A 27,698-nucleotide genomic window follows, 5' to 3' on the forward strand; every position below is an offset into this window, starting at 1 on the left:
TACGACACCACGTAGTGAATGAGTTGCTACAGCATCATGTGAAGTTCCTCATAACACCATCTGTGAGGGAATTACTACACCACGTGATGCCCCTCATAACACCATCTATGAGGGAATTACTACACCACATGATGCCCCTCGTAACACCATCTGTGAGGGAATTACTACACCACATGATGCCCCTCATAACACCATCTGTGAGGGAATTACTACACCACATCAGGCCCCTCATACACCATCTGTGAGGGAATTACTACATCATCAAGCCCTCCATACACCATCTGTAAGGGAACTACTACATCATCAGGCCCCTCGTAACACCACCTGTGAGGGAACTAGTACTCCACGCGATGCCCCTCATAACGCCATCTGTGAGGGAGTTACTACACTACGTGTCTGCTGTTCAACACCTCCGCTCACATGATCTACGTGTGTAAACATTAATAAGAACATAACATAAGAACATAAGAATGGAGGAAACTGCAGTGGGCCTATTGGCCCATACTGGGCAGTCCCGTTTACACCCAACCCCTATTGCTCATATGAGCATCCAACCTATGTTTGAAGCAATTCAGCGTATTCGAGTTAATGATGATATTTGGTAACTTGTTCCATTCATCCACTACTCTGTTTCCAAACCAGTGTTTACCTATTTCACGCCTAAATCTAAATTTGTCTAATTTAAAACCTTTGTTACGAGTTCTCTCCTGGTTGGATAGTTTGAGTACCTTTGTAATGTCCCCTTTGTTTAGCCCTGCCTTCCACTTATACACCTATCAGGTCGCCCCCCGCTCTACGTCTCTCAAGGGAGTGCAAATTAAGATGCTTTAACCTGTCTCTATACTCAAGGTTCCTAATGCCCGGGATTAGTCTTGTCATTCTCCTCTGAATTCTTTCCAAGGATTCTATGTCCATTCTGTAATACGGTGACCAGAACTGAACTGCGTAATCCAGGTGTGGTCTCACAAGAGCAAGATACAGTTTTAGGATGACCTCGCTAGTCTTGTAACTAACCCTCCTTTGTATGAACCCAAGTACTTTATTAGCCTTGTTACGAGCAAAAACACATTGTTTACTTGGCTTAAGGTTCCTACTTATCATTACTCCTAAATCTCTCTCGCAGTCGGATTTCTCTATGGCATCGTTGTTCATCTGGTATCTTGTTTCCCTGTTTACATCTCCTTTACTGAGTACTTTACATTTGTCGACGTTGAATTTCATCTGCCATTTTTCAGACCATTCGAAAAATTTGTTTAGATCTTCCTGTAGTTTTGCCGAGTCCTCGTCAGATTTGATAACACGTCCTTCAGATTTGATAACACGTCCTATATGTTCTCTGTATATGTTCCTTCACCTTTCTCTAATGAAGGCTTTTGTTAAACCACCAATGTATGTCCAATGTATATTTTCAGCCTTCGGGCTGCAAACTTTTTCGATAAACCGTTTATTATTATTACTATTATTATTTTATTACACTGTCACATAGACACACACACTGTCAGACATACACACACACAGCCACACACACACACACACACACACACACTGCCACACACACAAACACACACACACACACTGCCACACACACACACACACACACACACACACACACACACACACACACCACACACACACACACACACACACACACACACACACACACACACACACACACACTGACACACACACACACACACACCACACACACACACACACACACACACACACACACACACACACACACACACACTGCCACAAACACACACACACACACACACTACCAAACACACACACCCACACACTGCCACACACACACACACACACACACACACACACCATCTCACTAATGTTGACGCAGCTGAGCAATCAAATAACCATTTCGCTACTATATGCCAGACGATCCCCGGCTCGACACAACCACTCTCCCTGGTTGTCAAGGGCAGTTGGTGTCAACGGCCGTCTTGACGGATATTGCAAGTCAATATCAGTCCCATTCATTGACAACTGGGACAACTTCTACGGCAGAAGGACCTTTATGCTAGGGATGGGGTACACCTGTCTTGGGAGGGGGTGGCAACCCTGGCTGGGTCTCTAGAGGGGGCAGATCAAAAGATATCGAAGTCTTTTAACTGCTAGGGGAGCATAAGAGCAAGGGGGTGGAGGAGACTGCAGTGGTAGCGGGTGTACCAAGTGAAAGATTACAGGGAAATAGTGTTAGGAATGATGACAAAACTAAATTAGACGGGGAATTTAAACCTAAACGCGGTAAAGGGAGGACTCAGAACACGACTAACTTGAATGTCTACTACGCGAACAGTAGAAGTATGAGAAACAAAATGGATGATATTAGGGCCTTGGTATGTACCGAAAAAATCGATATAATAGCATTCACTGAAACGTGGATCAACCTAGACTCACGTGAGTTACCTGTCGAATACCAAATTGCGGATTACAAATTGTTCCATACTGATAGGCCGTCCAGGAAAGGAGGCGGAGTAGCCATCTATGTCAGGGATAATCTGAAGTGCGAAATAAATAAGGGAATAAAAACTGAGCGGAATACAGAAACAATTTGGATAGAATTAATCGACGGTAGGGAAAAATTAATCATAGGAGTAATATATAGACCTCCCAATCTTGATAGAGTCAATGAGCGACTTATCTGGGATAAAATGCGCAGGGCTTCCATACACAATTAAGTCTGTATAGTAGGCGATTTTAACCTTGGTCAAATAGATTGGACTGACCTTACGGGTCACTAAGTATCAGAGGATTTCCTCGAAACGATCCAGAACTGTTTCCTAAGTCAACACATAACCGAACCCACCCGGGGTAATAATATACTCGATTTAGTTCTGTCGAACAGAGAAAACCTCATTAGCAATGTCGAGGTAGGGAACGAACTTGCAAACAGCGATCACAAAGAAATTAGATTCCAGTTAGATTTTCAGGTCAGACGTAAAGGGAATTCCATTAAAGTCCCAGATTTCAGAAGGGCAAACTTTGATAGTTTAAAGAGGCAGCTGAGAGAGGGGGTATCACGCTTGGATGTGAACCAAGATGACATCGACCTGAAAACGAGATCTGAGATTGCCGAGTTCCAGACAATTTAAATAATGAGTTACTTAATGCACAAAGGCAGAACATACCATACAAATAACTCAGATCAGACAACAATGACCCTAAATGGATAAATAATTATTTAAAGAACATTATTGGCGAAAGGAAGGCTATTGGTAGAAGGATAAATCGTGGCGAATTTTACCTCCGGGAGTATTATAAGGTATTGGCCGGTAGGGTTTAGACCGAGATAAGAAAAGCCAAGAGGAACTATGAACTGAAGGTAGCAGGGGAGGCGAAAACAAACCCCAAAGGATTCTACCAAATGTATCAAACTAAAACACGAGATAAGATTGGACCAATACGTTAAGATACCGGCGAGCTAACTGATAACGACAGAGAAATGAGCAATAATCTGAATATTTTTCAACAGTTTTCACCACCGAAAATTTAAACATGATACCCGAGGCACCGACTCTATTCAGAGATAGTGAAAAAAAAAACAAATTAAGCGAGATAGTAGTGACTAGTAACGATGTTAATAAGCAAATAGACAAACTGAAGCCTAATAAGTCACCTGGTCCCGATGAGATATTTGCCAGAGTATTAAAGGAATGTAAGGATAAGCTTAGTATGCCCTTAGCAAAGTTGTTTAACATGTCATTAAAATCAGGTGTCGTGCCAGAATCCTGGAGGATAGCGAATGTAATACCAATTTTCAAGAAGGGGGATAGATCACTCTCCTCTAACTACCGCCCAATCAGTCTAACATCAATAGTAGGTAAATTATTAGAATCAATTATTTCAAACTCTATTCGAAACCACCTGGAGAAGCACAAGTTGATCAATGATTCCCAACATGGCTTCACAAGCGGGCGTTCATGTCTAACTAATCTATTAACATTCTTTTCATCAGTTTTCGAATCGGTGGACGAGGTGCACAATTATGATGTGGTATATCTCGACTTTAGCAAAGCCTTCGACAGAGTCCCCCACGAAAGACTAATTAGAAAGGTAGAAGCGCATGGCATCAAAGGTAATATCCTCAAATGGATTAGGGTGTGGTTATGGGACAGGAAACAGCGAGTGAGCATAAACGGCACTAAATCGCATTAGAGCAACGTCACTAGTGGAGTTCCCCAATGTTCAGTACTTGGACCATTATTATTTATTATATACATAAACGACATAGATATCGGCATAGACAGCAACATAAGTAAATTTGCTGATGACACTAAAATAGGACGTGTAATTAAATCTGACGAGGACTCTGCAAAACTACAGGAAGATCTAAACAAATTTTTCGAATGGTTGGAATAATGGCAGATGAAATTCAACGTGGACAAATGTAAAGTACTCGGTATAGGAGATGTAAACAGGGAAACCAGTTACCACATGAACAACGATGCCATTGTGGAATCCGACTGCGAGAGAGATTTAGGAGTAATGATAAGTAGGAATCTTAAGCCAAGTAAACAATGTGTTTTTGCTCGTAACAAGGCTAATAAAGTACTTGGGTTCATACAAAGGAGTGTTAGTTACAAGACTAGCGAGGTCATCTTAAAATTATATCTAGTGCTTGTGAGACTTCACCTGGATTACGCAGTTCAGTTCTGGTCACCGTATTACAGAATGGATATAGAATCATTGGAAAGAATCCAGAGGAGAATGACAAGACTAATCCCGGGCATTAGGAACCTTGACTACAGAGACAGGTTAAAGCATCTTAATTTGCACTCCCTCGAGAGACGTAGAGTGAGGGGCAACATGATAGAGGTGTATAAATGGAAGTCAGGGTTAAACAAAGGGGACATTACAAAGGTACAGTAATACCCCGCTTAACGCGGTTTCGCTTAGCGCGATTTACCATATACGCGGTGCCTCGCCAGAGCCGAACTTTTACTTAACGCAGGTTTTTTCCACGTATACGCGGCGAGTGTCTGGCTCGAGACGCTATTTTTAGATTCGCCCCACCCGCCTGCTCCCACCTCCTCCCTCCGCTTGGCCAAGCCGCGCTGTAAGGTTGGCAGTGCATGTCTCTGTTGCGTTATCACTGACGTCATATGCCGTATCGGACTGTGATTGGCCATGCATCCCTACCCCCCCCTCTGCTGCTAGCTGTAATTGGCTTAAAGTATTATGACGTGTCCACCCGGGGGAGGGAGGGAGGAGGAAAGACGACGCTTGACCTAGCCGCGGCAGTTTCATCCCTCCAGGCCACTCCGTGTATACGTGAACCCATTGTTCTGTGAAATGGCTTCCGCCGGACCACCACCGCCACCAGAGAGAGACCTTTCCTTACCTGGACCCAGCCACCCTAAGCCCAAGAAGACACGCCGTGGTCTAAGCTACGAAGTGAAGTACCAGATCATTCAAGATTTGGAGAAAGGAACACGGCAAGTTGATCTCGCGCGCCAGCATGGCGTCAACGAATCTACGATTCGCACTATCAAGAAGGATGCAGCCAAGATCAAAGAGCACATGAAAATCACAAAGTCTGCAGGTGCTTCAACGATCAGGTATTGCCAGAACATGATGCTGGCAAAAGTGGAAAACTTGCTGGTGAGTTATTTGATTCGTCAGGCGCGACGCAACATGGCGGTGGACACGCGCTCAGTGCAGGAGTACGCACGTGAGCTATACGCAGCAGTGTCACGTAAGCTGGGAATTGCAGAGCCCAAACCCTTCAATGCTTCCTCTGGTTGGCTGCATAGGTTTAAGAAGAGGAACAAGATCACCAACATCAACATTGGTGGTGAGGAAGCGAGTGCTGACCGTGTGGCGGCTAGAGATTTTCCTCCGTTCTTACGTGAGATTATGGAGGAAGGACAGTACACCGACGACCAGATGTTTAACATGGACGAATCTGGTCTTTTCTGGAAAAAGCTACCGTCCAAGACCTTCGTTGTAAAGAATGCCAGCAAGATTCGGGGCCGGAAGATGCAGAAGGAACGCATCACCGTCCTGTTTACCACCAATGCCTCCTGTACCTGTAAACCAAAGTTATCGGTGATTCACACAGCCCGCAAGCCGCACGCCTACAAGAATATGGACATGAACAAGCTTAATGTCCACTGGCTAACCGCACGTAAGGCGTGGATGTCCTCTTCTCTGTCCCTCTTCTGGTTTGATGACTGTTTTGTTCCTGACATGAAGAAATTGTGCGAGCAACAGAATGTTCCATTCAACATTTTGTTGCTCCTTGACAACGCACCTGGACACTCGCCCCTACTTATGGATCGTCACCCCAACGTAAAAGTGGTCTTCCTTCCTCCCAACACTACGTCATTAATCCAGCCCATGGACCAGGAGTTGATCTGCAATGTGAAAGCTGCATACTCTGCAAAGAAGTTCAAGCTCCTGAACGACTCTCCCAACACCAAGGATGAGTTGCGTAAGCTTGGTGACACCGACAGCGAGAGTAAAAGCGACGAGGACAAGGAACAAGAGGTGGCGACTCAAGAACTCCTCGTCAAACAATTTTGGAAGAAGTTTAACGTCAAACAAGCTGTAGACTTCTTGGTGGAGGCATGGGATCAGCTGTTTATTGCTACGATTCGTCACGCATGGAGACATGTGTTGCATGGCATACCAGGTGAGAGGAGGAGTGAACCTGTGACTGGTGAGGTTCAGACTGTTGCAGTAGCAGTGGACCTTGCCAGAGAAGCTGCGCTCAATATTACAGCTGAAGGCTTCTCCGAGACCACCAACGAAGACATCCTGGAGGTGATCAGAGATCCTGAAGTGACTGCCGACGAGATGTTGGAAGATCACGTCAGTGAAGAGGAAGAAGAAGGTGCGTCATTCTCCGAAGAACACAGTTTAACTCATAGTGACATTAAGGGTGCCATGGAGTGTGCAGAGAAAATGAAGTCCTTCCTTTCCCGCGACAATGACGATGACCGCTATGAAGTCTTCCATACCCGGCTGGTGCAGGCTATGGAGCCGTACATCACGGTGTATCAAGACAACATAAACACCAGCCGTCAAAAAAGCATAACCGAGTTCTTCGCCCGCAACCCACCACAGCCAGCCCAAGCCAGTGGTAGTGACAGAGGTAGAGACAGTGAAGATGACTTTGAGGGATTTGTCAGGGAGGCCATAACAAGTGTGGGTTACAGTGATGGTGACTCACCTGAGGGCCAGTAGCCTGCCCTCTGCCTCGGAACCAGCCTCCATCCCCGTACGCCGACCCATCTCTTCTACTAACGTAAGTGTTCAACATAACTTTTAGTTTTCCTAACTTAACCTTTATTTTTCCTAACCTAACCTCTTCTATATTACTTGTTTTTTCATATCATCATAAAGTTAAGATAAAATTTTTACTACAACATAGTTATGTGTCGTCAAAAAGTGGAGTTTGGGGGTCGGGCCAGTTTCTATTGGAATTAATCCCATATGTTCTGTTGTTCACTTAGCGCGGTTTTCACTTAACACGGTACCCTGTGGGTTTTATTGACCGCGTTAAGCGGGGTACTACTGAAACTATCCAACCAGGAGCGAACTCGTAGCAATGGTTTCAAATTAGACAAATTTAGATTTCGGCGTGAAATTGGTAAACACTGGTTTGGAAACAGAGTAGTGGATGAGTGGAACAAGTTACCAAATATCATCATTAACTCGAATACGCTGAATAGCTTCAAACATAGGTTGGATGCTTATATGAGCAATAGGGGTTGGGTATAAACGGGACTGCCCAGTATGGGTCAATAGGCCCGCTGCAGTTTCCTCCATTCTTATGTAATTATGTTCTTACCAGCCCCTTTTCCCACTGACTTAGTTAAAACGCTCTACCACCCCCATTGACCTACCAATGAAACTTCAAGGAGTTGTCCCCGGAGCTTGCTAAACCCCTATGCTCCATCATCAATGCTTATCTCAGTGAAGCCAGATGCCCAGCTGACTGGAAGACTTCTTTTGTATCACCAGTGCCCAAGTCAACCAGCCCACAATCCTTAAATCAGCTACGACCTATTGCAATCGCCCCAATACCCAGCCTAATCTGTGAAAGTTTTGTGTTAGACTGGGCTTATGCTGACATTGCAGGAGTCGTAGACCCTCAGCAATTTGGCAATATGAAAACTTCCTCCACCACTCACTGTCTTGTCAGCTTTCTTGATTACATATACTGCCATCTCGAGAAACGAAAAACGTCTGTAGCTGTCGCCTTCATTGATTTCACTAAAGCATTCGACCTAGTCGACCACAATTTAATCAACAAAGCCATTGACCTCGGGCTTCGGAGAAGTCTTATACCATGGCTTACAGACTTCCTCAGTGACCGACGCCAAGCTGTACGCTTCCGAGGGGCTGTCTCCACCTTTCAGTCACTCACCTGTGGCGTCCCCCAAGGCACCAAGATGGGACCACTCTGCTTCCTTATGCTTATCAATGATGCCCTAAGAGAAACCCCTGCTCGCTGGAAATATGTCGACGACTCCACCATTGGGATCAGTGTCAACAATTCTGCTCCCGACTACACCGCCCTTCAGGATTTATTGAACAGTCACCAAAACTGGGCCACCAACAACCACGTCACCATCAACTATACCAAGACCATGGTTATGCACATAAACCTCTCCTCCGACATTGTCCCACCTCCTTCCATTACTTTAGGTCCCAACACACTTCAGGTTGTAGATTCCACGAAGCTCCTCGACGTCACCATAGACAACAAACTAAATTGGAAACCACACGTCAGTGAAGTTGTCAAATCCTCCAGTTTCCGTCTCCACCTCCTCCGCCGACTCAAGTCCCTCGGAGTTCCTGCACCCGAGCTCCTCTGTTTACACAACATTCATACTTCCCAAGCTCACCTATGCCTCCCCTACCTGGTCTTCCTCCCTAAATGCCACACAACGTAAACACCTAGAAAAAGTGCAAAAGAGGACATGCAAGATTATTCTTTCCCCTTCCTACTCCACATATCAAGAAGCGCTCAACACACTGACCCTTTCGACTCTCACTGACGATCACCACGACCTCATCTGCAAATTTGGTAAGAAGCTTCTGCACCATCCACGACGCCGGCTCCTACTACCACCTGAGATCCCTAGCCCGAGAATTGCTGTTCGACACCATAACCGCATCCAGCCCATACGTGCACGAACTGATCGCTATAAGAACAGCCCACTCCCAACCATTGTAAAAATTATCAGTAACTTGTAATTAACCAGTGTATTCACTCCCAGTAAATACTACTTCTTGCACTGTCACTATGTTGAAATGCACTGTAGTTTGAGCTTTTCCCCATCTAGTTATTATATACCTTATTTGTATCACTTATGTTACTTGTATATTATTTGTAATTCGTAACCCATTCCCCAAATATGTAACTGTATATTTTCAGCCTTCTGACTGCCAAGCTCTTTCAATAAACCGTTAATTATTATTATTATTATTATTATTATTATTATTATTATTATTATTATTATTATTATTATTATTATTATTATTATTATTATTATTATTATTATTATTACTGCCACACACACACACGCACCAGTGAGATAAGCACCCCAGGAGGTGCTAATCCATCCATCCTAGGAACAAAAGAGGGCCGGCCGGCTATGCACCTGACTACGAGAAAACACATCACCGAGCAGAGTGAGGTACTGTGACACCACCCCACACCACATGGTGTCCCCATGACCACTCGAGGTCTTTCATAACAACACCCGAGGACGAGTCATTGTACCACGTGAACACCATACCGCCCGGTGTCTCTATAACCACGTGAGGTCCTTCATAACACCCGAGGATGAGTTACTACACCACTTGAACACCACAGCATCCGATGTCTCCATGAACATAAGAACATAAGAATGGTGGAAACTGCAGTGGGCCTGTTGACCCATACTGGGCAGTCCCATTTACACCCAATCCCTATTGCTCATATATCCATCCAACCTTTGTTTGAAGATATCCAACATATTCGAGTTAACGATATTTGTTAACTTGTTCGATATGTCCACTACTCTATTTCCAAACCAATTTTTACCTATTTCGCTCTTAAATCTAAATTTGTCTAATTTTAAACCATTGTTACGAGTTCGCTCCTGCTTGGTTAGTTTGAGTACCTTTGTAATGTCTCCTTTGTTTAGCCCTGATTTCCATTTATACACTTATCATATCGCCCCTCACTCTACGTCTCTCGTGGGAGTGCAAATTAAAATGCTTTAGCTTGTCTCTGTACTCAAGGTTCCTAATGCCCTGGATTAGTCTTGTCATTCTCCTCTGAATTCTTTCCAAGGATTCTATATCCATTCTGTAATACAGTGACCAGAATTGAACTGTGTAATGCAAGTGAGGTTTCACAAGCGCAAGATATAATCTTAGGATGACCTCGCTAGTCTTGTAACTAACACTCCTTTGTATGAACCCACGTACTTAATTAGCCTTGTTTAGAGCACACATTGTTTACTTGGTTTAAGATTCCTACTTATCATTACTCCTAAATCTTTCTTGCAGTCGGATTTCTCTATAACATCGTTGTTCTTCTGGTATCTGGTTTCCCTCTTTACATCTCTTATACTGAGTACTTTACAATTGTCCACATTGAATTTCATCTGCTATTTTTCAGATCATTCGAAAAATTTGTTTAGATCTTCCTGCAGTTTTGTGGAGTCCTCGTCAGATTTTATTACACGCACTATTTTAGTGTCATCAGAAAATTCACTTATGTTGCTGTCTACACCGATATCTATGTCGTTTATGTATATAATAATTAATAATGGTCCAAGTACTGAGCCTTGGGGTACTCCACTAGTGATGTTGCTCCAATCGGGTTTAGTGCCGCTAATGCTCACTCGCTGTTTCCTGTCCTGTAACCACACCCTAATCCATTTTAGAATATCTCTAATGCCATGAGCCTCCACTTTTCTTATTAGTCTTTCGTGGGGGACTGTCGAAGGCTTTGCTAAAGTCGAGATATACCACATCATAATTGTGCCCCTCGTCCACTGATTCGAAAACAGATGACAAGAATGTTAATAGATTAGTTAGACATGAATGCCCGCTTGTGAAGCCATGCTGGGAATCATTGATCAACTTGTGCTTCTCCAGGTGATTTCGAATAGTTTGAAATGATTGCTTCCAGTAGTTTGCCTACAATTGATGTTAGACTGATTGGACGGTAGAGGATAATGATCTATCCCTTCTTGAAAGTCGGTATTACATTCCCTATCCTCCAGGATTCTGGTACTACACCCAATTTTAAGGACATGTTAAACAACTTTGCTAAGGGCATTCTAAGCTCTTCCTTACATTCCTTTAATACTCTGGCAAATATTGTCAGGGCGGTAACGAAGGGGATGGTTGTCCGCCGCTTGTTTGCGGCCCCACTTGGGGGGGGAGGGGGGTAGACAGAGGTGAGAAGGTCGCTGCTGCTTCTTCACAGAGCAGACACTACCAAGCCATCAACACAGCTGTACATGCACCCCGCTGTTCGTTCAAATTCTGGTTGTGTGCTCATCTGAGGCTCCTGGGGCTGTGGGCTGATTCCCCAGTCCTTCACTATTTGGCTGTCAATCTCCGGACACCTACTCCAGCTACTACCGCGGCTGCCACGTCATCGCCACTTCCTCCACTTCCTATCCACCGTCCGTGCCCTGGCGTCTCCTGTGTGGCAAGACATCGCCCACCAACGCCGGCGCCAAGTGAGGAAGCTGCCCTGGACCTTCCCCCTGAGAGCCGACCACCGCGTTAACGGAACATTCCACCGGGCTGCCGCCATAGGAAATATCTATACATTGTTTGACTCCCGTAATTGTTTGACGCCCGTAATTGTTTATTTGATATTTGTGTGAGTGGTGTCAATTATTGTGATTATTTTCGTAGTAAAGAGATGTCAATCTCTAACGGTTGTTTGTTACCCCTTGGAAACCCATGGTTATTGACTTTCCTTTTATAAGATCCTGATTAGGCTGGCAAGGGATTTATATTCCAAAGTCCTATGCCTTTATAAGTGGCGACCTTGCCAGGATTGTCTAACCTTGGTTTCTGGGGGTCAATATTCGTTACCGTTGTTTGTTGTAAGTCGCCCTGTGCGAGCCACTTGCTGTCTGAGGCCCGGAAGTAAGTGTTGTTTGGTGCTTATCCCTTCCTTCTGTTGTGTTAATTTTGTTGCTCTCTTTCGTGCTAGGGAAGTTAGTGTTGGTTGGGGTGCACTGTGGATGCTGCCATAGCATTTTGTTGTTGATTCACCTTGTGAGGTTCTTTTCCCTGAGGTGATCTAACTGGACTGGGTGCGAAACAAGGTTTCCTCCACCCAGATCGAACCATTTAATGGTTTTATTGAGCCACTAAGTAGTTACTTTTGGCTAGTTGCGGGGTAAGTTGTTTAATTTCTCACTTTGGCTCTTGGGCTTTCGTATCATTATGTCTAGTTTTGAGGAGTTGAAAGGTCAAGCGGTGGCTCTGGGTTCTGACAGGTGCGGAGGTTGGTCGGTATGTGATCACCTAACAGACTGCCGAGAGAGAGAGGAGCGCAACAAAGATAGAGGAATGCCACAGAGAAAGAGAGTTCGAATTAGCTAAGTTGCAGGCAGAAAAGGACATAGAACTATCTAGGATTAATGCTCAAAGTAGACCAGAATCCTCTGGCCCTATACAAGATAATGTTGTAAAACCTAGTTTGCCTGTTTATCGTGAAGGAGAAGACATCGCCTCCTACCTTGTTAGGTTTGAACGGGTAGCCGAGCTGCTTGGTGTGGACAAGGATAGCTATGCTGTAAGATTAGGTAGCTTAATGTATGCACCGTCGGTCAGTAATATACTGTTTGATTTTGTTGATGTTTATTGTCTCAATACAGAAGGCACCAATACCTGAAATGTACAGAACAGGAATTAACACACACAGGCTACACCATCTCTGTATGCACCGTCGGTCAGTAATATACTGTTTGATTTTGTTGATGTTTATTGTCTCAATACAGAAGGCACCAATACCTGAAATGTACAGAACAGGAATTAACACACACAGGCTACACCATCTCGCACATATACTAGTACATCTTCCCCTCCCTTTTATTCATGATGACAGTTCTGTATTGCCGTTCTCTTTAGTTCCATGAACGGTCGGGTTCATATTCGTCGCTTGTCTCTCCATCCATTTCGGAGTCATCAACATCATCCGTTCCAGAGCTTTTACTTCCATCCGTTCCGAAGTCTTCAGCTCCATCCTGGTATTTCTTCGGTTTTACTATAGTACGACGTGGTCGCCTAGCAGTGAGTGGTTCCTCCTCGCTGTTCCCATCCTGCCTGGACTTATCCATCCCTGTCCTCGGCGTGTTGGCGGCTTGGTTGTTTTCCCGGTTTCGATGAGTGTTGTCGGTTCTCTCGGCCGTTTTGTGGCTTCCGTCTGTGCCACTGTCTCCGCTGCTCTTGGCATCTCCCTGGAATTCTTCTCATTTGGGATGTGCTGCGTAATATCTTCTTGGGTCCTCGCTGTAGAATAGCTGAATCACCTCGCCTTTCACTTGTCGTCCACGGTTTAGGATCATAATTAGTTGACAGCTTGTCTTTCTTGGTTTGCTTCAGGAGCACTTGATCAGTTGGTCTCAATTCCCCTAGTTTGGACTTATTCCTGTTGTCTGTCCGGAGTTTCAGTTTCTCCTTTTCTCTTTTATTTCTCTTGCGTGCCACATCCCAACACTTGTGTGTCTTCTAAGTCATGACTCACTTGGAGGAGTTTCACCTTGATGTTCCTTCCCATGAGGAGTTTGGCTGGCGTCTCTCCCGTCATCGAGTGAGGGGTGTTCCTGTAGTGCATCAAGAATTTACCAAGTTGCCGTCTCCAATCTTTCCCCTCAGTATGCATCGCTCGGAGTGCTTTCAACATGGTTGCGAAGAACCGCTCGATTTCCCCATTTGCTTGGGGATGATATGGTGTCACTTTGTGATGTTTTATTCCCCATTCTTCACGGAACTGTGCAAACTCCTTGGCTCTGAACTGTGGTCCGTTATCTGACACGATGACTGCTGGGATGCCGTGTGTAGTGATGCATCCTTCGATCAGGGTCGTAACGGTATCGGTGTTGATAGTTTTGACCACAAAGGCTTCTGGCCACCGGGATCCTTCATCGATGATTCCCAGCACATAGTCACCACTAGGGAACGGTCCACATATGTCCACGTGGATTACCTCCCACGGCCCCTTCATCTCAGACATATTCACCGGATTGGCTTGTTTTCTTGTGTCGAGGCTTGCACATGGGATGCATTGTCTGATTGCCTTCTCTACGTCCTTGTTGATAGTTGGCCACCATACCTTGCCTCGGAGTAGCGCCTTGGTCTTGACCATTCCCAGGTGTGTCTCATGTGCGAGTTGCATCGTGCGTCGTTGTAGTGTTTGGGGCATTACGATCCGGGATCCCCTCAACACGAGTCCCCGTTTTGATGTCAGTTCTGCACGTACGTGTTTGAAAGGCTCCATTAGTTTATCCGTCCAGTCATTCTTGGCGATGACGTCTTCGAGGGCTGTTATAGTCGGATCATTCCCTGATTCTTCGAGAATTTCGGACAGTGTCATAGCTTTCGGGATCCCGTTGGCAACCACATATTTAATGAATCCCTCTGCCAGTTTCTCTTCAGAGATTTGAGCATCGAATGGCAGGGGTTGTCTAGACCGCATGTCTGCCGGATTGTCACTTCCTTTGATGTGTTGGACCGTGAAGTCGTACTGTTGCATGCGTAGGATCCACCGGAGTATACGGGCTGATGGTTTGCCTTTCGGGCTGAAGATGGTCGTTAGCGTTCGGTGATCGGTCGTGATGGTGAATTCTTTCCCGTAAAGGTATAGATGAAATTTTTCACATGCCCAAACTATGGCTAAGGCTTCCCTCTCCAGCTGACAATACCGTCTTTCCACCTGAGTCAGTGTTCAGGAGGCATAACTGATGGGTTTGAGTACCCCTTGGTGGTTTTGGCATAGCATTGCCTCTAGTCGTACCGGACTAGCATCCACAATTAGTGTGGTTGGTAGCTGAGGGTTGAAGTGCATGAGTGCCTCGCTCTTCATGACGGCCTCCTTCAGTTTGTTGAAGCACCGCTCTTCTTTTTCTGTCCAGGTCCACTTGCTGTTCATTCTCGTCAGGTTTTTCAGAGGTTCGCTCGATGTCGCTAATCGTGGTATGAACCCGGTCAGGTAGTTGATCAGACCTAGGAAGCTGCGGACTTCCTGAACCGCTTCTGGCCGTCTGAACCTCTTCACGGCTTCGATTTTTTTATCTGTTGGTTTGATGCCCTCTTTGGATACAGTGAATCCATGGAATTCAACTTCATCTATGTGGAACACGCTTTTGTGTTGGGAGATGGTCAGGTTGTTCTCCTTCAACTTTTGCAGTACTTTTTCCAGAGCACTGTTGTGTTCACTCGTATCCTTGCCCCAGACCAGGATGTCATCCGCTCTATTTCGACAATTCGGATACTTTTGCAAAATCTGTTGTAGCAGACGTTGTCCTTGTTCCGCGGCTGATGCAATGCCCATGACTAACACCTTGTACCTGTAGATACCGTAGTCGCACGAGAATGTTATGTCTCTCGATTCGGGGGTTAGCTCGATCTGATGATAGTATGAGTTTAGGTTTGAGAATTTCGTGGCCCCGTTAATTTCGCTGAGTAGTTGTTCCACGGTTGGTATAGGATGGCGCATGCGTTTCACCACTTTGATTGCTATGCGGAGATCTGCGCATTTCCTGATATCTCCATCTGGTTTTGGAGCAGTCACCAATGGGGACACCCATCGGTGTAGGGCCTTCCACGCTCTCGATGATATAATTATCTAGCATTTCTTGTATCTTCTGTTCGACTGCACCTCGAATGTGAAATGGGTACTCTCCGAGGTGGCTGTGCAACGGGTTTGACATTTGGGTCGATGTCGAGCTTAAGTTGGAAGTTTTTCATTCTCCCCAGTCCATTCAGCGCTGGTAGATGTTGTTCCAGTATCCTCCAGGTTGATGAAGGCATCTTACTGATCGTAATCCGGTTATTCTGGTGGATACTGAGAAGGCCAAGATCCAAGCTGGCTCGCTTGCTCAGAATATTCCCTCCCTGTTTCTCTGTTGTTACCAGGATTTTGTGTACGACTCTCTTCGACTCTCTTCGATCCATTTGTCAGTGTTGCAAAGAACTCTCCTCGGAGTGGGATGGGAATGTTTCCATACGCTTTGGGTTTATTCGTTTCCTTGAGTACTATGTTCGGTCGTATTTTGATGATGTGGTCGAATGTGCCCCCGTCAATTAGATTGACGTTTGCCCCCGAGTCAATCAACATTCCGACCGGTACGTCTTCTATCATCACCTTTTCCTCTGCAGTGTCGTCTGATGTCACTCTGAACACATAGGTATGGCCATCGTCAGATTCTTTTGTGCTCTTGTACGTGATTGTCGTCGTTACCCGTTGAACTGTCCCCCGTCAGTTGTCTGACCCTCTCTTGTCGGTTATGTTTTTTTTTTGCACGCAGTGGCAAAGTGGTTGACGATTCCACAGTAGTTGCAATTTTTTCCAAATGCAGGACATTGTCTATGTCCACGTCGATGGCCTGTGCCATTACACCCGAGACATTTCAGTTATGGGTCGCGTGGCATATCCTTCCTTTGTTGTCTTCGATTGCTCTCCCAGTCCCGCTGCTGTTGTTGTTTGTATCTTGTGTTTACCTTGTTCACATTGGTGCCTTCTTCATCTTGCTCCATCTGGCAAGCTTGGGCTTCAGTTGATTCATAAGTGTAAGCGATTTGTAGAGCTTTTTGTACTGTTGTCTCTGTCTCCTTTAGGTATGCACGACGCATTTTATGTGAAGTACATTTCTCCGTCAACTGGTCGATGATTGCTTTGTCAAGGTTGTAGTTGTCGAAGTTGCACTTGGCCCCTTGTGTACGTAGGCGGGTTACGTAGTTGTGTGTACTTTCCCCGTTCAAATACTTCGTTTGTTTTCTTACTGAAGTATTCATCAAGTGCTATTCTAATTGTTTTGTACGTTGGCTCTGTTTGGTCTGTCGGTATCGCTGGACGCAATGTCTTCATGATTTCCTTCAGTTTCTTTCCTCCATAGAATCTGATGAGTGCTAGTCTTTTGGCATCTTCAGTTATGTTGAATGCAATGAAGGCATCTTCAGCATTCTCTATCCAGTCCGTCCATGCTTGTGTTTGGTCGGTCTCCTCTACAGTAGCTCTAGAGGTTGTAGTGTTGGTATAGCAGTGGCCATGGGTTAATAGATGTATGTGCTTGATCCTCATCGCCAATTTACTGTATGCACCTTCGGTCAGTAATATACTGTTTGATTTTGTTGATGTTTATTGTCTCAATACAGAAGGCACCAATACCTGAAATGTACAGAACAGGAATTAACACACACAGGCTACACCATCTCACACATATACTAGTACACACACTCCAATGACTATACGCTTGGAACAGGACAGTAACCTACTGAGTGGGAAACCTGTACAGATTTATACGTCCCTGTCTGCCGACATTACTAGAGATTACTCTTTGTTGAAGCAAGCTCTCTAGCGAGGGTTTAACAAGACTTCCGATGGTTATCGTGTTGATTTCCGCAGGACAGATTAGGGCAGGGGAAATATATCAGCAATTTTCAATCCACCTTGGTCGTTTGTTTCAACAATGGTTAGAGGAGTCAGAGGTTGAGGAAACCTGCGTCTCTCTCACAAACTTCATGATATTGGATCAGTGTTTGTCTTCTCTACAGCCAGACTTGAGAATATTCATCAAGGAACACAGGCCAGCGACGCTAGGAGAAGCTGTACAACTTGCCGACATCTGGGCGTCCGCTCGCAACGCCTACCCCAAGTCTCCCACTCCCCCAGTGAAGAACACGAAGCCTCCGTCCTCCGAAGAACCATTTCCAGGAGTGGAGAGGAGTAGTTCACCGACCGTGCGGTGCCACAACTGCAGAGAAGAAGGGCACATTAGTTCTCACTGTCCCAGGAATCCCCGCGCCTTCAAATCTACCGACATTCATCAGCCCAGCTACAAGGTCGGATTCTGTTTGGAAGACAGGAGTCTCCGTTATAGTGTCAGCGGAATAATAAATGTGTCTTGGGCATCTACTATCATCAGGGACACCGGTTGCTCGTGCATTGTCTCTGAGGAAGCCCTGCCTGACGTTGACGTCTCCAGCTGCTCGAAGGTTAGTGTCGCCGATTATTTAGGTCTTGACCAGTTCCCTGTTTTTAGGTGCTACCTGCGTTGCCCCTATTTCATTGGTTGGTCTAATGTGGTAAGAGCGTCCATTAAATTCGCTAGTGTTCTCATTGGTAATGTTCCCGGAGTTCGTGACCCTAACGACCCAGAACCCTTAAAACCCTCCTCGCCACCTAACCACGCCGCCTCCCCACCCTCACGCGCCACCTCGCCTCAAGCAAAGGTCCAAGCTGTGGAGACATGGTCGGCGAAGGTGAAACAACTGCATCCCCTGGTTCTGCCGAAATTGCAACCATTGACTGTGACACCCAAGGAGTTCGCCAAGCTTCAAGCCTCCTGTACCACTCTGACGCGGGTGAGGGAGAAGGTGACTTCCGGAGAGGAGGATCAGGTTAGAGATGAGTCTGTTTACAAGTTTGTTTGTATAAATGATCTGTTACATAGGTCTTGTGTGTCATCCAAGCAACCAGCCAAAGTACGTCGGTTTTTACTTGTTGTCCCTGCTGATTGTCGTAGTAACATTCTCTCTGTAGCTCACGAGAGCCCTCTAGCAGGACACTGTTCTCGTAGAAAGACTTATATGAAGGTTGCTGATCAGTTTTACTGGCCAGGTATGGGAGCAGATATTAGAGCCTTTTGTAGGAGTTGTGATCAATGCCAACGTATGTCCGCCAAGGGTAGAGTCCGCCCTGTTCCTCTTAAACCCTTACCCATCATTACAGAGCCATTTTCTCGGGTAGCCATAGATTTTGTTGGACCATTCTCACCCCCTTCCTTTAAGAAGCCTAAATTATATCAAGCTAATTTGTTAAGGAAATATAATTGCAGGACTCGCATTAACTTTGCTCGTGTCCTTGACGATGTTCCCAAGCTGGAGTCAGTCGAGGCACTACCCTGCAAGAGCTCCTGTGAAGTTCAGGCGCCAGACTCGGATGATCTCGGTTACCAGTTACCGATAACACCGGACGGGATAGAAGAATCCTCTACGACTGGCAATGGGCCCAAACATAAACCTGGACTGAAATGGATCCCACGTGCAGTTCCTTGATACGGCTTTACGATATTTGAACATCAAGTTACTACTTATTCTTTTTAGTGTGACCATTCTCTATTCTTTATTTTGCACTGTATATTTAACCATTTGTTGTAGGATTGTTATATGTTTGTTGTCCTAACTTAAGTTTTAATCTACCTTACACTAGATTTTTGTTGGGGGAGCTGTGTAAGGGCGGTAATGAGCGGGATGGTTGTCCGCCGCTCGTTTGCTTGTTCGCGGCCCCACTAGGGGGGTAGAAAGAGGTGAGAAGGTCGCTGCTGCTTCGTCACACAGCAGACATTACCCAGCCATCAACACAGCTGTACTTGCACCCCGCTGTTCGTTCAAATTCTGGTTGTGTGCTCATCTGAGGCTCCTGGGGCTCGTGGGCTGATTCCTTAGTCCTTCACTATTTGGCTGTCAATCTCCGGACACCTTCTCCAGCTACTACCGCGGCTGCCACGTCATCGCCACTTCATCCACGCCCTATCCACCGTCCGTGCCCTGGCGTCTCTCCTGTGTGGCAAGACATCGCCCACCAACGCCGGCGCCAAGTGAGGAAGCTGCCCTGGACCTTCCCCCTGAGAGCGGACCACCGCATTAACGGAGCATTCCACCGGGCTGCCGCCGTAGGAAATATCTGTACATTGTTTGACCCCCGTAATTGTTTGACTCCCGTAATTGTTTGACTCCCGTAATTGTTTGACTCGTAATTGTTTGACTCCAGTAATTGTTTGACTTCTGTAATTGTTTGACGCCCGTAATTGTTTACTTGATATTTGTGTGAGTGGTGTCAATTATTGTGATTATTTTCGTAGTAAAGAGATGTCAATCTCTAACGGTTGTTTGTTACCCCTTGGAAACCCATGGTTCTTGACTTTCCTTTTATAAGATCCTGATTAGGCTAGCAAGGGATTTATATCCTAAAGTACTAGGCCTTTACAAATATCTCCTCGGGATCTGGTGACTTATTGGGGTTGAGTGGTCTACGGGTCTGCCATATTATCCCAGGACCTTATCTTTCTTCTATCACTTGATAGTTTTCACATTGATTCACCTCTCAACAGGCATGGGTACGAAGCCAAGCCTCCGGCTTCAAAGCCAGTCGTTAAAAAGTCATGAAGTCGAAGTGAGATGTTAAAAAGGTCATGAAGCCGAAGCCAGGGCTTTTCAAGGCTTGATGAAACCTTAACGATTATTTACAACTAGCGGAATCGCCGCCTTCCGGGCGGCTCTTTCGCTAGACAACTGTAGGACGCCACCCTCCGGGAGGCTCCACATTGTCTCACTGTAGTGCATTAAGGTAGACCACATTTTTGGTTTTGCCATTAGCAGCAAGTATGCACAGATGTTGTAGGAGTTCTCGAACTGTTTTACAAGAACAGGAGAATCGACCCAGAGGAATGTGAGTTCAGTATTGCTGGATATGATTCATTTACGAACCTTTCTCAAGAAACTTGCTAGAGGGGTGTGGTTATCTGTGCTAGGCAAGACCTTAGAGCCAGCCAGGCGAGGGTACGGGGAGAGGGTGTTTTTCAAGAGTCCAAGTCGGGTGTATCTACAGATCCCCAAACTGTGGCCCACTAAATCAAAGGAACTTAAGAGCCTTAATAGACAACGCAGTGATGCTCAACCCTAGCCACCTCCTTGTCATGGGGGACTTTAACTATGGCGACATCGACTGGAGAAACGAGTTCACCCCAAATGACTTGAATAACCCTGCTACTGTTTTTGTGGAAACTCTGAGAGATAATTTTCTATTCCAACATGTCAGAGACCAGACACATTACAGAGGGGAGCAAACACCCAAGCCACTAGACCTCATCATAACAAACGAGGAGGGTATGGTGGCCAAACTGGAACACCTTGCCCTAGTTGGCACCAGTTACCATATAGTGTTGTCATTCAGATTTAACTGTTACCTAGTTCAGGATAAGGCCAGGCCAAGGTGCAAATATTACAAGGGAAATTACATCGGGATGAGGAAAGAGATGAGGGGTATCAATTGGCCTGACTCATTAAGGCACAAGAACGCAGACACTACGCTGAATATCATAACTAGTAAAGTGACCCATTTGATCGATAAATATATATCCAAGGCCAAGCCCAGTGCCTCTAGGAATACGAGGAGATCCCTACACATGAACCACGCGGCGGTCGAAAAGTTAAGAAGAAAACTCAGAAATTCAAGACGTGGGTTGGGTCACACGATGAGCAGGACAGGGGGATGTATGCAAGAGCCAGAAACCAAGCAAAGATAGAGTGTAGAAGGGCTGAAAAGGAGTTCCAGAGGCTGGTTTCATGTGAGGTCAAGTCAAACCCAAAGGCGTTTTACCTCTATGCAAAGTCGAAATTAAAAACGTGAGTAGGATTATCAGACCTGAGGTTTGAAGATGGTAATTACTCAGATTCTGACCAGGATAAAGCTGAGGCATTGAACTGCTTCTCTTCCTCTGTGTTCACAAGAGAGGATGCGATTAACCTTCCTGCGTTTGAGGACAGACGGTTCGACACAGCACTAACCCATACTGTCAAAGCTAAAGGTCCATAAGATTCCCTGCCCTGACATGGTTCATCCTAGAGTGCTAAGAGAGTTGTGGAACGAGCTTGCAGAGCCCCTGAAGATCCTGTTTTGTAAATGCCTGGATGAACAAAAAGTCCCCAGTGAATGGAAAGTGGCTTATGTGAGTCCTATCTTCAAGAAGGGCGATCGTCACTCCGCGAACAACTATAGACCGGTGAGCCTGACCAGCATAATATGTAAAGTACTCGAGAGTATTATCAGAGATGCCGCAATGGAACATCTACTACGAAACAACCTTGTAAAGGATTGCCAACACGGTTTTATGCCAGGGCGCTCCTGCTTAACACAATTGCTCAAGGTATTGGATATTTCGACCCATATTTTGGAATGGGGTGGTAATATCGACAATATTTACCTAGATTTTGCCAAGGCTTTCTACAGCGTACCCCACGAAAGGCTGAAAATCAAACTGGAAGGGTACGAAATTCGGGAAATGTCCTAGTGTGGATAGAAGACTTTCTACATGACCGCAAGCAGTGTGTGGTGATTAATGGCACGAAATCATCATCCGTACCTGCTAGGGACTGTCAGTTGGTTGAAAATGTTCAAAGGGCCACCAGACTGGTGCCTGCCCTTCGGCACCTCAGCTACCCTGAGAGATTGTAGCTCCTGAACTTTGCCTAGCTTATACTACAGACGGGCAAGGGGTGACCTAGTAGTGGTGTATAAGCATCTCAAGGGGCACTACTCAGTCGGGTGTCCTTACTTGGAGCTGGCGGACGCTCGCCCGCCCCTCAAGGGGTCACAGCTCAAGATTGAAGAAGCCGCAAGTCCAGAAAACTGTGAGGGCAAACTTTTTCACAGTGAGAGTTGTGAACCCTTGGAACAATCTACCAGAGAGTGCTATGACGGCACCGAGTGTGAGCTCTTTCAAGACAAGACTTGGCCAACACTGGAGCGGGTTCAGGTACATTCAGGAGCCGGTGCATGCCCAGTACTTGCCAACAGTGCGTAACAGAGACGTGACCGATCGCTCAAGCGGCTAGCGAACCGATCTTTTGGTGAAGAGGATAAAAGAAAAGGAAAAGTAATCGGAGACGTGACCGGTCGCCCAAGCGGCTAAAGAGCCGATCAGTGGTGAAGAGGATAAAAGTAAAAGATTTACAGCTTGCAAACAGAGTACTCCACACATAATATCTTAACACGAAATACTCTACCTATAAGACACAAGATGCCTTCAACTTATACTCAATACATCTAGACTCTTTTCTCTCAAGATGGATCTACATAATTGCCTGTATAAGAAATTCAATCCTTCACAATTTTAAATTCCTGAACATCCCGAGTTAGTTTGTAGGGTTACATGATATTATGTTGTCTAGCACTCAGGATGGATGGATGGAAACTCTAGATGGTGGTTTTATATAAAATATATTATGTACAAGACAGTCTGGTGCTGGAGATGCCGTGTGGTGAGAAACTTGGTCAAGATACTCGTTCAGTGAGTAGCGTGCTTGAGGAGTTATCTGTGCAGGAGCTTCGTTAGAGATGTTGCATGTTGCTGGCCTCCAGGTTGAATGAGAGCTGGACAGCGAGGAGCTTGTTTGGAAGAGGTGTTGCGTGTTCAGGAGCGTAGGGTAGAATGAATCTCAATGGAGAGACTGCGAGCTTGTATACACAGCAGCCGGAAGTAAGCCCATGGGAACTCGCTGGTTTCTTGGCTCCGTTGCTAGGGTAGACGTAGCAGCTGGTGACCCCCCCTCCTGAACAGCTCGCTTGGTTGCTAGGATACTGTCGCATTGGAATGCGGATGTAGTTGTAGGGGAGAGATCCACTACAAGTTAAAAAAAATACCCGGGTCCCTGAGCGAGTACACAAAAGGAAAACGGAGGAATTACGACATCCTGGAGTGGATAGAGAAAGGACGTCTCTACGAGGGTACTCAAACGTTTCACATGTTTTGTGGGCGCTGTAGCATAACATGAATAATTAAGTGTTGAACGGACTAACTGCACAAACGTAACCATGACACATGCATATAATATTAGTTTAGCTCCTACATAAATTATCCTTTCAACATGTATGTATATGTGAATATATGAAAGCAAACATTTACTGTACATCCACACATACAAACCTATATCATTAATCTTACAAGGCAAACATACCTTCAAGCACCGGAAGAGGTTACGGTGCAGAACACTCGGTGTACTGCGCACATCATTGTCATTCCTAAAAACCCATTTTAATTCATATTATGCTACGTAACATTCAAATCCACCGCGCTTGTAGAATCTCAGAAAACGGGAAACATTGATAAAGGATAACTCGCCTACTCAATGTTACTAGACCATGTGTTGTATTGTACCCAGGTACAGTTATCTAATGTTAATTGTATGTATTCATAGCATTAAGGAGAACTCAGGGTATCCATAAGATGATTGGGAAAGTCCAGTTGACCCGGACTAGTGTACTGTAGGACTAAGTGTGGATCATGGTTTGAAGGTCATACTATTTACGTCTGTGAACGTGTAGCGGACATACCTTCCACAGATATCATATGAAAATACATGAGAACAATGATCTGGAAAAGGGATAAATGTGTATGAACTCTGTGAGGTGTTGGAAGTGACCCAGAAACTATACTTGAAAGGAAATATCTTGTATGTATTGGTGTGAACTTAATACACCTCGTAGCCTCACGTGACATATACCCACAACAGGTACAGTGATCAGAGAATCTTATGTCTGTGTTCAAATAGTGCAATGTGTGAGAGGAGGATCATCCCTAATTACAGTTTTAAGTGAAGTGGATATACCCACGCCATGAACATTCCGCTTTTGTTTTAAGGGGAGCGTCCTGTGTACCCGCCTCGAGTGTGCCGCGTTGATATCATAACCCAATGAATTTACCCACGAACTAGCAAACCAAGACCTTACCTTAGTGTGAAATTTAGGATTAAACTATGTGTTTATAAGGCATGTGTGACAATATACCGGAAAGTGTTCAGGTGAGAACCGTAAGAAATAAAAGTAAAAATTAAAGATTGGAAACTGTAGGCCTATGCTGTGACGAGCGGCGGGGCACTGCCCTCAGTACCCTCCGTTCTACCGTCACCTCAGGTCAGTGTCCTATCGGGCTATATCCCGCCCTGTAAAAAAGGCTTATATAGAAGTTATTACAGTTTAAAGCTTTGCCTGATGTATAAGTGTAATAGTAATGTGTTAGGGTGTGTGATAACCGCCCGTCAGGCATTATTTCTCAGTACCCTCCGTTCTACCGTCACCTCAGTCCCATGCGGTCGGAGTGCCTTGCTGCGCGGCAGCGATTATCCCTGTGAGCGTCCCACCAGGTGGTGACTACTCCCAGCTATGCCAATCCACTGTGAACCTGTGGATTCCCAGCACACCACCCCAAATGAGTAGGGACAAATAAGGAGACCGTGAGAAACTCCGCGGTCGTCACTTAGAGCGACCTATAATACCAGGCGTAGAAATAGTACTGGTATGTCTCTTGGTGAAGCCCTCGTCTTTACCCACCGAGGGCGGTGTGCGAATGAGGTGCCTGTTATGTATACCTAAAAATTACAAGGAGTCCTATACCTGCAGGTGTGGAGTGTAACAGGTGTGTTGAAATGGTGCTACTATGTATGATAACCGACGGTGTTATATTCCATACAGGTGGAGCAGTCTGATGTGTTAAGGGGTAGTGTAAGAAGGAATGACCGAGGTAAGGTGGTCACAGATTGTTATGCAATAAGTATGTGGATGACACGCCATTAATGTAAGAAGTCTGGTCCCGAGCGGGGTAACCAACATTTTCCTTGTTCTTCTGAGGAAGGCCAATTCATTTGTATGTTTTTTACCAGTATGCTTTTAAGGAATAAATTAATTAAGACATGTTATGGTTTCACCCTTCTTTCCCCTTATCGATCTGGTCAATGAAAAACCTAACCCAATGCCTAGTCCACTCTGCACGCTACCTAACGAGCTACTTACTGTCCAGAGGGGGTCTGGTGGCAGCGACCCTTAGAAATTAAGATTAGAGTTAAGTATTCCTCCTTAGAATTAGTGACCCCAGTCTGGCAGTATATCGCAGCCCTAATGTATAGTGACGAGGTCACGATCACCGTTGAAATGTAGTCACTAAAAGGATGATCATGATATGGCAACACATATAGATATTACCGCTTAAGAGCCATTATTAATATTCTAATTGCCAACACTTTGATAATGGGGTTTGAATGTGTAACATAAGAACTTTCATAAATTTAGGTGGTATTGGACCGGGAGCAACTTAGTGATGGGAGTTTTACAATACTTTGACCTCGAGGTGGGACACCTTATTTGTTTTAGAATTACAAGAAAATTTTAATGAACATTAACCAGACCAAATATAAAGGTTCTAATCTAGGGACAAATATTTTCTTCCCAATGGGACATATGATGCACCCTGATGGTCAGTGTGTCTGTGTAAAGATGATAATTCGAAGCCAAAGTCGGTGCTGTGCCTCTGGCTTCGAAGCAAAAAACCTTTGGGAAATTTCGAAGCAAAGCCCAAAAGGCATATCTTCCAGAAGCTGAAGGCTACTATTTTCCGGCAGTCAACAGTTTACTGTCTTCAGTACAGAGTGTATCAACGTTTTCTTTTTTTTTCTTCTAGTCAGACACCCACAACAGAATGTCTCTGCTCTTGCTGCAGAGGTAAGTACCATATTTCCTCAAGTGTTTGGCACCCACTTTTGGAACCATTTTCCAACCTGACTGGCACCACTGTACCATATGTGAGCGGATATTACATGACGTAATTACCTGCGTGTAGGAATATCACCTCAGTGGCACGTGTGTGTGTGTGTGTCACTAAAAAATACCTTGTGACGTTATTTAATTATATATGTTTGAAAATGTTAATTGATTGTCATCATTAACTGTCAATTTACTCGGTATGGAATTGTAGAATTTGCTCACCGGAATTCTGGTCGGCGTAATTAATCGATCCCTAGTTAGGGCCGGGCACTGCTTCTAGCTACCGCACTCTACCTACTAAGTGGTACAGTACTACTCTTTCTCTGCGTGATAGTTTGAAGAAGTTACTTAATATATCATGTTGTGCTGGGTGGCTGGGCTGAGGTATGTGTTGTATCGGGTGGCTTTTCTTTTTTCATATTATTTACCGCTTGAATGTTATACGTGAAAATCTGAGCTACACACCTGCACATATGTTAAAATTTATCGCTCCTGTTTCTTCCACAGTATGTTTCTGCTGGTGCTGGCGACGGTCATCATTATTGTCTGCGAGGTGAAAACTGTTTTGGAGATTGAAGTTGGTCGAAGACAGACCCCCTATTTCCAAAACGGTTCAGACGATACTGTATCAGAGTCTATAACCAACGAACTAAACAAGACGGATGATCTGCCCAATAAGACAAATGGGTTCTCTCGTGTGCCGACTGTGAATACCGTTGTTATGAGGAGCGATAGGAAGACCACACCACGAATAAGTGTTATTCATTGCAATTGTTCAATTCGAAAGTCTCGGGGTGGTGCAACAACAGTGCAAAAGTTAGACTCTGTGATATCTTGGCTCAACGAGACCACCAAGGAACATCTGACAAAACACCACCCGAACCTTCCAATAGACTTCCTGTATAAAATTAGCGGGGAACGTAGTTGTAACTTACTACCAACACTCTTCCAGTGAGTACTGGCTCTGTTGTTTATAGTCGATATTATCATGATCTCTAGATCGTCATTTTTGTCCCACGTGTTATTGATATCAAAAGTGTCGCTACTGACCAATTGTACATCTTCCATGTGTGTTACACCAGTCGGTAAATATAATAAGAAAAATACATTAAAAAATATGAAGGTTTGGCTATCGAATAATTGTACTGTATGCATCTTTAATTACTTT

At 45.1% G+C, this 27,698-nt stretch overlaps 1 protein-coding gene across 1 annotated transcript in view; it reads left to right on the forward strand.

Moving 5' to 3' along the window:
- LOC121854137 overlaps positions 1 to 27,698 on the forward strand; it is a gene marked incomplete at its 3' end in the record, with an annotated part of 39,934 nt that overhangs the window by 6,331 nt on the left and 5,905 nt on the right. Inside the window, 2 exon segments of the mRNA XM_042348529.1 lie at positions 26,448 to 26,488; positions 27,038 to 27,481. Coding sequence (XP_042204463.1) covers positions 26,466 to 26,488; positions 27,038 to 27,481 — 467 coding nt within the window.

This window comes from Homarus americanus, unplaced genomic scaffold (assembly GCF_018991925.1).
Source record: "Homarus americanus isolate GMGI-L3 unplaced genomic scaffold, GMGI_Hamer_2.0 scaffold55944, whole genome shotgun sequence".
Taxonomy (NCBI): Eukaryota; Metazoa; Arthropoda; class Malacostraca; order Decapoda; family Nephropidae; genus Homarus; species Homarus americanus.